Source organism: Nannospalax galili, unplaced genomic scaffold, assembly GCF_000622305.1.
Source record: "Nannospalax galili isolate Female #2095 unplaced genomic scaffold, S.galili_v1.0 scaffold886, whole genome shotgun sequence".
Taxonomy (NCBI): Eukaryota; Metazoa; Chordata; class Mammalia; order Rodentia; family Spalacidae; genus Nannospalax; species Nannospalax galili.
In genome coordinates, this window is record NW_008355971.1 from 1,370,195 (window position 1) to 1,380,060 (window position 9,866).

The 9,866-nt window shown below is 47.8% G+C and overlaps 1 protein-coding gene across 1 annotated transcript in view; it reads left to right on the forward strand.

The window, feature by feature from the left end:
• The window catches only part of Catsperg (cation channel sperm associated auxiliary subunit gamma), a 28,445-nt gene that overhangs the window by 6,343 nt on the left and 12,236 nt on the right, over positions 1–9,866 (forward strand). The window contains 5 exon segments of the mRNA XM_008853909.3: positions 400–555; positions 3,914–4,085; positions 5,547–5,684; positions 8,439–8,498; positions 8,642–8,764. Coding sequence (XP_008852131.3) covers positions 400–555; positions 3,914–4,085; positions 5,547–5,684; positions 8,439–8,498; positions 8,642–8,764 — 649 coding nt within the window.

Here is a 9,866-nt window from a genome sequence, read left to right on the forward strand (position 1 = left end):
ATGCAAAATACAAAATAAAGATGGGGTGGCTGGGCATGGTGGTACAGAGGCAGATGGATCTCTGTGAGTTCAAGGCCAGCCTGGCCTACATAGTGAGTTCTAAGTCAGCTGGGGCTATAGGAGACCCTGTTTCAAAAAGACAAAACAAAAAATAAAGAAGGGGAAAAGAAGAGGCAGCAGCTGGTGCAAAGGCTTTGGGGAGGACTGAGTAGAGAAGAGACCCTGATGGGACTGGGCTAGAGTGAGTGAGGGGAGAGTGGTAGGAAATGTGGTCAGGGAGGCGACAACAAACCACAGGGGCTTTGTGGTCAATAGAGGACACTGGCTGGTGGCTAAGGTGGAGCTGTTGACAGGTGGGTAGGGGTGTGCTGAATGGTCCTTCCCCTCCTCCTCTGGCAGTCCTTTGATCTGAAGGCCCAGTACTTTAGGGTTAGACAATCCAGGCCCCTGTGGTATACTCAGAACCATGCGCCTGTGCTCATCCTCGGTGGCATTCCTTTCGAGAAGACCATCCTGATATCAGACACTAACTTCCGTGACTACTCTGTCGTAGAGGTGAGTAATGCTAGGGGGTTGGGGTGTCTATAGCTGGGTCTTAGGCCCTGAATGAGGCAGGGTCTGGGCTACAGAATGAGTCCCTAAAGATACACCAGTTGTCAGCAGAGCGCATTGGGAAGATTCTACTGCCAGGCAACTTAGGTTCACATCTTTGTTCTGCATGCGTGCGTGCGTGCGTGCGTGCGTGCGTGCGTGTGTGTGTGTGTGTGTGTGTGTGTGTGTGTGTGTGTGCCTGAGTGCATGTGCATGTGCACGCACACTGGGTATTGTTCCCAGGGCCTGTTGCATGCTAGGCAGGCAGTCTCCTGCTGAGTCAAGTCCCCAGGCCCTCACTGGGGCATTCTAGGCAGGTGCTCTACTGCTGAGCCTTGGCTCCAGTCTTTTACTGGTAGATTCTAGGCAACCGCTTTGCTGCCGTGCCCCCTGCTCCTCACTGGTGAGTTCAAAGCGAGTGCTCTACTGTTGAGCCATGCCCCCAGTCCCTCATTGGTGGTGGATTCTAGGCAGGTGCTCTGGTGCTGAGCCCTATCTATCCCCAGCCTGTTCTTTTATTTTTATATTTTGCAGGGGGCGGTGCTTTCTCCATGCTAGAATGTTGACTGGCTTGGCACCTTACTTAATCTTTTGTTTGTTTGTTTTTGACACAGGGTCTCTCTGTAGCCCCCCAACTGGCCTGGAACTCATATGTAGACCAGGCTGGCCTCCAACTCACAGAGATCCACCTGCCTCTGCCTCCCAGATGCTGGGATTAAAGGTGTGCACCACCATGCCTGGCACTTCATTTAATCTTAATTATCAGACAGAACTGTTAACACAAGCCTATAGTCCCAGCTCCTGGGGAAACTGAGGCAGGGGAATCATAAGTTAAATGTTAGTCTGGTTGACTCAATGAGACCTTGTATCAAAATAAAAAGTATGGGCTGGAGAGATGGCTCGGTTAAGAACACTGGTTGTTCTTGCAGCTGGGATTCGAATCCCAGCACCCACAGGGCAGCTAATAACTGTCCATAACTCCAGTCCCAGAGGATCCAACAGCCTCTTCTGACCTCCGAGAGCATTCCACGACACAGGTGCACTTACCTACATGCAGGCAATACAGGCATACACATAAAATAAAAAATAACAATTTTTTAAAAAGTTAAAAAATAAGAGGGCTGTGGGACTGGGGAGATGGTTCAGTGGTTAAGAGCTCTGGCTGCTCTTCCAGAGGACCTGACCCCCACATGATGGCTAACAACCATCCATAACTCCAGTTCCGTGTGATCTGACACCCTCTTCTGACCTCCACAGGTATTGCATGACATGGGTATACTTACATACATGCAGGCAACATACACATAAAATAAAAATAATATTTTAAAAAAAGAGGGCTGGTTGCCGTAGGTCACTGGTAGAGTACTTGCCTGGATGAGACCCTAAATTCAACCTCTAGTACTGCAAGAAAAAGAAAATAAAAACTTTATGGGGTATTGTATTAGTTATATTTCTGTTGCTGTGCTAAAACACTATGACCAAGGCAACTTACAGAAGAAAGTTTATTTGGGCTTACAGTTCCAGAGGAATCAGAGTCTATCATGGGGAGGCGTGGCAGCAAGCAGCAGGCATAGTGGGAGGGCTGGAAGCTGAGCCTTTACATCTTTAGTCATACACAGGAAGCAGAGAGCAAAACTGGAAGTGGGTCAAGGCTGTGAACTCTCAAAGCCCACCCCAATGACCTGCTTCTTCCAGCAAGGTCACACCTTCTAGATTCCATGACCCTCCCAAATAGCCACCAAATGACCAAAAATACTTGAGCCTATGGGGAACATTTCGCATTCAAACCACCACAGGTATGGTGGCACAAGTCTGTGATCCCAGCATTTGGGAGATAAGAGGCAGGAGTTCAAGGCTAGCCTGAGCTATATAGTGAGTTCCATCCTTGACTATATGAGACCCTCCTCTCAAAAATACAAAACAAGCTGGGCATGGTGGCACATACTTTTAACCCCATAACTTGGGAGGCAGAGGCAGGTAGATCTCTGTGAGTGGAGGCCAGCCTGGTCTATATAGCAATTCCAGGACAGCTTGGGCTATAGGGAGACACTGTCTCTAAGTAAATAAATAAATAAATAAAATACAAAACAAGTCAGGCATGGTAGCACATGCCTTTAATCCCAGAACTAAGGAGGCAGCGCAGATGGGTCACTGTGAGATCAAGGCCAGCCTGGTCTACATAGCAACTCATAGGCCATCTGGGACTACATAGTGAGGCCCTGTCTCAAAAATATTTTTTCCCCCTAAGGGCTATCTCCAAATACAGTCATGGACTTGGAGGACACACCAGCCTGTATCACTCTATCTTGCCTCTAAGATGCTAGTTAGCAACAGAAACTTGATTTAGATTCCCTCTTTAGGGGGCTGGAGAGATGGCTCAGCAGTTAAAAGCACTGGCTGCTCTTGCAGAGGACCCAGGTTCAGTTCCCAGCACACACATGGAGGCTAACAACAGTCTGTAACTCCAGTTCCACAGGATCCAATACCCTCTTCTGACCTCTGAGAGCACTGCAATAACATGGGTGCAACTACATGCATGGAAGGAATACACAAATACCCATAAAATAAAAATAATAAATAAATAAAAATGAACTTACAAAGAGAAAATAGGATGCAGCCGCAATGATTTCAGCATTTTTATGTCTCTTTGTATTTACTTTTAGTGATTATCTAATGTAAACTTCATTTTTATCTTTTTTGCCTTGAGATGAACATAGAGAAGGAAATGTCTAGAAGACATGTCTGCATCCAAGTCTAGAGGACCCAGGTTCAGTTCCCAGCACACACATGGAGGCTAACAACCATTTGTAACTTCAGTTCCAGGGGATCTAACACCCTCTTTTGACCTCCAAGGGCACTGCATGACATGGGTGCACTTACGTGCAGCAATACACTCATAGACATTAAATAAAAATAATAAGTAAAATATTTTAGATCCTTCTTTTAGACAAGCCCTTTTCACTAGTGATACCTTCCCCGTTAGTGGCGGTGCAGTTATGAACAGACTACTGGGCTTAGGTCATGTTCATCCGGCCACCAAGAGTATTCAAGGCAGACTAGAACTGTTCAAATGTGTCTTGAACCAAACATTGGAATTCTATCCATGTGAGCACAACTCCAACACGGGCACACGGAGTGGTGAGCACATTGTGCGTTGCAACTCTGAACTGCAGACAAAGCCCAAGCTGACTTAGGCCTGTCCTCTGCTTCCCCGGGTCATGATGAGGGCCATCTAAGCAATCAGTGCGGTAGCCATACCTCAGACAAAGCGTGGAGGCTGAGGCCACAGTTGCCAGCTTACCCCTGCTCTGTTCCCCCACAGCTGAGCATTGACAGTTGCTGGGTTGGCTCCTACTACTGTCCACTGGCTGTCTTCTCGGCCACCATCCACGATGCCATTTCCACTGAGAGCACACTCTTCATCCGGCAGAACCAGCTGGTCTACTATTTTACAGGCACCTACTCCACGCTCTTCGAGAGATCCCACAGCAGCAGTGAGAGGGCTGGGCTGGGGACAGGGAGGAGTGGGGGGGGGGCAGTGTGAGAGAGAGGTGAAACCAAGGATATTAACCAGAAAGGAAAAAGAAGCTCGGCATGGTGGCACACACCTGCAATCCCAGCACTTAGGAAGCTGAGGCAGGAGGCTCTCTAGTTTGAGGCCAGCCCGGGTTACATAGCAAATTCCAGCCAGCCTGGGAAGCTTATTGAGAACTGTCTCAAATTCCCTCCACCCCCTGAAAAAAAAAGTGGGGTATGACTGTTTTATGGCTTACCTGACTGAGGAGAAGTCCATGAGCATGCTGGCTTCAGGCACAGGTGGATCCAGGGACTCACTGGAGACTGTCACCATTAGTTGTCTCCTTGCTGACCCACCCATAGCAATTCCTACCTGCACCCAGCAACTGACCATTTTTCTGTTCCTCAATAGCCCCCAGGAAAGCACATTTCTTTGTTAGTAGCCAGAACTTGGAAGTCTATAGCAGGAGGCTGGCCAGTTGAGACTCAAGCCTGGGCTTACCTAGTAAGTTTGAAACCAGCCAGGATTGTAGCATGAGATGCTCAGAAAACCAAAAACAGTAATAAAATAGAGCTGGGGCTAGGACATGGCTCTGCAGCTAAGAACACTGGCTGCTTTTGCAGAGGACTTGACTTCGATTCTGTTAGATAAAAGCCAGGCAGGGAACAGCCACAGGAAACATAGGATTCCAGTAAAGAAAAGTTGATTTCTTAGGCTGATTGGTGGCTGGCAGCTCAGCTGGGGAGAGAAAGGCAACCAGCAGCCTTGTGACTGCTGAGGAAGTTCTTATAAGGGGGTTGGGGAATGTGGAAGGTGGCAAAAATAATCTTTAGTTTCAAGGGAAGTAGATTGAACTGAAACAGTTCTTACATCAGTGGGTCTGGGTGCAGGGTCCTGTTTATCTTCTAAAATTATCTGGGGAACAGCTTTGTGCTGAGACAGCTCTAAATGTAGCTGTCTGGCCAGTTCCTGTTTTGCAAGGGGGCCCTCATGGCCTGTTTGATGAGGCTTTTCTACGCTGGGAGAGGGTCATCTGCAGACCCGGACTCTAACAGGTTCCCAGCACCCACATGGCAGCTAACAGTCTGAAAATCCAGTTCCAGGGCATCCAACACCCTGTTCTGGCCTCTGTGGACATCGTACACACATGGCACACCTATATACATGCTGGCAAAACACTCCTACACATACAATAAATAAATTAAAATTTCAAAACCAAAAGCAAATTGGAGCTAAAGGACAGAAGATGAATAAGGGGACGTTTCTTAAAGGCAGCATGTGCTACTCCTAGAGACTTTCTGATGGAAAACCTTGCTGACTAGGTGTGTCAAACTAAGAGAACAGGTAACAGGTTCTGTAAGGCCAGGAGGAAGAGGATGGAGGGGACCAGGCACCAGATCTGACCACCTGGCCCTGAGGCCCCTTGCTTGCCCACTAGGCAACTGGGTCCGTGTCCTGCCCAGCGAGTGCATTAAGAAGCTGTGCCCAGTATTCCTCAATGGCAATGGTTCCGAATATGTCCTGGCTCTTACCACTGGCAAGAACGAGGGTTATGTTCACCTTGGGACTATTACAGGTAAGAGTGGGTGTCTTCTGGAAGCTCAGGAGCTTGGTCCTCCCTAGGACCCCCATTCCTCATTGTGTGTCCTTGGGAGAGGTTGCAGGCTGCAGGTTGTCCTTATGTATGGGGGGGCGGAGCTGTATACATCTGTAGAGAGAAGGCTTGGACTGTGTGAGGTACCTGTTTGGTGTTAGATGGTAGAAACCATTTTTTTTTTTTTTTTTGGTCTTTTTGAGACAGGGTCTCCCTGTAGCCCCAGCTGTCCTGGAACTCACTTTGTAGACCAGGCTGGACTTGAACTCACAGAGATCCGCCTGCCTCTGCCTCCTGAGTGCTGGGATTAAAGGCATGCACCACCACGCTCAGCTAAAAAAAATTTTTTTTTTTCATTTTTAAAACTATGTAAGCAGAGCTGGGCATGAAGGTGCTCACTTCTAACTGTTTTTTTTTTTTTTTTTTTTTCCTTCGGTTTTTTTGAGACAGGGTCTCTCTACAGCCCCAGCTGGCCTGGAACTCACTATGTAGACCAGGCAGGCCTTGAACTCACAGAGATCCACCTGCCTCTGCCTCCCAAGTGCTGGGACTACAGGTGTGCGCCACCACACCCGGCGAAGGTGCTCACTTGTAATCCCAACAGCAGGCTAGGTGGCCCGAGAGTTTCCTGGGGTTCCCCCCATCTCTGCTTCCCATCTCCTGACGTCCAGGAGCACTGGAATTACACACGCTCAAGCTAGGCTTCCAGCTTTTATGTGGATTCTGAGGCTGTGAACTTAGGTCCTGACACTTCTATGGCAAGCACTTTTCCGCAGAGCCATCTCTTCCACAAATCTAAATTTGTGTGTGTGTGTGTGTGTAGTATATGCGTGTGAGTACCTGTTTGTGTTTTGGGAAGCCTAGAGGTCAACATTGACATCAGGTTCTTCCTCAGTCACCCTCTCTACCTTATTTGTGTGTGTGTGTGTGTGTGTGTGTGTGTGTGTGTATGTGTGTGTGTGAGAGAGAGAGAGAGAAACATGTATGCCATAATATATATGTGTGTGAAGAATACATGATGCCATAGCGCATGTGAGAGAATATGTGCATGCCACAGTGTGCATCTGTGTTTGTGTGAGAATGAGCATGCCACAGTGTGTGTGTGTGTGTGTGTGTGTGTGTGAGAGAGAGAGAGAGAGAATACATGCATGCCATGGTGTTTGAGAGAAAGAATATTTGCATGCCAGTGTGTGTGTGTGTGTATGTGTGTGGTTAGAAGACAGCTTGTGCAAGTGGGTTTTCTCTACCATGTGGGTCCTGGAGGATTGAACACAGAATGTCAGGCTCAGCAGCGAATGCCTTTACTTGGTGAGCCATCTGGCTGGTCTTCCATCCTTTTATTTTTAGGGGCTGGAGAGATGGCTCAGCAGTTAAGAGCACTGACTGCTCTTGCATAGGACCCAGGGTTCGATTCCCAGCACCCACATGGCGACTATGAACTCCAGTTCCAGGAGAATCCAAAGCCCTCTTCTGACCTCCGTGGCATTGCACAACATGGGTGCACTCACTTATATGAAGGCCGTACACTCATACACATAAATAAAGAAAAATAATAAAATTTTAAAATTTTAAATTTATTTTTAGAGTTTATCTTATATGTGTATGAGTGTTTTGCCTGCATATATGTAAGTGTACCACGTGCATGCAATACCCAAAGAAGCCGGATGAAGGCATTCAATCACCTAGAATTGGAACTGGAGTTACAGATGTTGTTAGCTGTCATATGGCTGTTGATAGTGAACCTGAGTCCTTTGCAAAAACAGTCAGTGCTCTTAACCACTGAGCCATCTCTCCAGCCTTCCATTTTATTTTTTGAGATAAGGTCTCTCACTGAAATTGGAGTTCACAGTTTACGAAAGGCTGGCTGGCCAGCCAGCTCCTAGAATCTGACTATCTCCACCTTCCTGAGGGATCTACACTCAGATCCTAATGCTTGTGTGGCAAGCACTTTATGTACTGAGCCATCTCACCGACTCCTCATCAAGTTTTAGACACTCTTTAAGTTATTGGTTAGAGATGATTCAGCGGTTACGAGGATTTGTGGTTGAACCATGTGTGGTAGTAAAGTCCTGTAATCCTAGCATTTAGGAAGTTGAGGCTTCCTAAGTCCAGAGTTCAAGGTCATCCTGGACTATGTCTCAAAAAGCCAAAAGGAAGGTGGGCCAAAGCCTGGTTCAGCATTAGAGAGCTTGCCTAGAATCCAGCCCCAATGGGGGACTGGGGTGTGGTTCAGTGGTAAAGCACTTTGCTGCCTAGTATGCACAAAGCTTAGGGTTCTATTCTCAGAATGGGGGGGGGGCAACACCAGCAACACAACCAAAGAAATCTGATGGAAAGATGGAATGAAATGGTTCTCCTATTCCTGATTTTGTTGTTTTTTTTTTTAAACAAGTACTTATGTAGACTAGGCTGGCCTTGAACTTCTAACCGTCCTGCCTTCACCAAGGCCGGCACTGGGATTACAAGTGTGCACCCCCACACAGTTCCATTGGTTCTACCATCAACCCCAGAATGCACTCTGATTGGCCCTTTACTGGTCACATCTCCAGATCTGAGCACCCTTCTATGATCCCAGGCCAGGTATAGAGATGGGAAAGTGAGAGGGTAGACCCAGACCCTGGAATCCCTGGACTAAGAGCTGCAGGTGTGGGAAGCCCAGTGCTGTTTGGGTAGGCTGCCTTCCAGATGCTGGTGAGGTAGACAGAGCCTAAGTGTGGGACCTGACTTCTTCCACAGATGGCATCGTGTCCTTCAAGATGGTACCAGAGAGCTGGTCGGTGTGCGAAAAGTTAATGGGTACTCATCTTCCAGTGGGGTCTGGTGTGAGAGGGTGGGAGGCCTCTGGGAAAGGATGTGTGGGTTAGGGGGAAGAACATGGCCATGGCCCTGGGGGAGAGGTGGGGTTCTAGGCTGCTCTAGACTCTGTTCTTCCCTCACAGTGGTCAACTGCTCCATCACCTGGGCTACCTTAATCCCTGATGAAAGTACCCTCCTGTTACTGGTGGAAGGCCTGGGCCTTACCATACCCACGAAGACCTTTTACCTGGTTTACTATAACCTAGGTAATCAGGGTAACTGGAGGTTGGGTAGAAACAAGCAGAAACCTGGACTGTGGGCTGTGTGCCCACCCCAAGCATACTGCTCTTAGATAAGGGGCAGACTGGAGAAGTGCAGTGGACTGGGAAGGATGGACGGGGAGATTGAAGAGGTGCACTCTGGAAGCCAGATCTAGAAAGGCCTGTGGCACACAAGGACCTTTAATTTTAATTTACTTGCTATGAGAACAAAGCTACCAGACACTGTTGTAGAAGCTGTGCACTGTGAAAATACCCCTAGCTAAGAGGTCAAAGGCAAGTCCCATTCCCTAACAGGACTGCATTCTTTTACAGGGGCACCTTTTTTTTTTGAGATTTTTTAAAATTAATTAATTAATTAATTTTTTGGTCTTTTTGAGACAGGGTCTCCCTGTAGCCCTAGCTGGCCTGGAACTCACTATGTAGACGAGGCTGGCCTTGAACTCACGGAGATCCACTTGCCTCTGCCTCCCAAGTGCTAGGATTAAAGGGGCACGACAACAAGCCCGGCTACAAGCTAGATTGAAACGCATGTGTGTGTTTATACCTATGTGTGTGTGCCACATGAGTGAGGGTGCCCAAGAGGGTGCTGGATCCTCCGGAGCTAAAGTTATAGACGGTTGTGAGCTGCAAATTGAACTCAGGGACTCTGGAAGAGTGGCAAGTACTCTTAACAACTGAGCCCATCCCTCCAGCCACTTTTTTCATACCCCTTCAGAGGCAGTACTTTTTAAATAATTGACATCAAGAAATCCTGTTCTAATAGCTGGAGAGATGGTTCAGCAGATAAAGGGGCTTGTTGCCAAGCCTGATGACCTAAGTTTGATCCCTGGCATCCATGTGGGAAAAAGGGACCAATTACTACTACTTGTCCTCTGACTTCCACAAGTGAATCCATACCCCCCACTAAATAAATCATTATAAAAATGATTGCTTTAGCCAGGCTTTGTGGTACATGCCTTTAATCTCAGCACTTGGGAGGCAGAGGCAGGCGGATCCCTCTGTGAGTTTGAGGCCAGCTTGGTCTACAGAGCGAGTTCCAGGCAGCTGGAGCTACAGGGAGACCCTGTCTCAAAAAGACCGAAAAAAA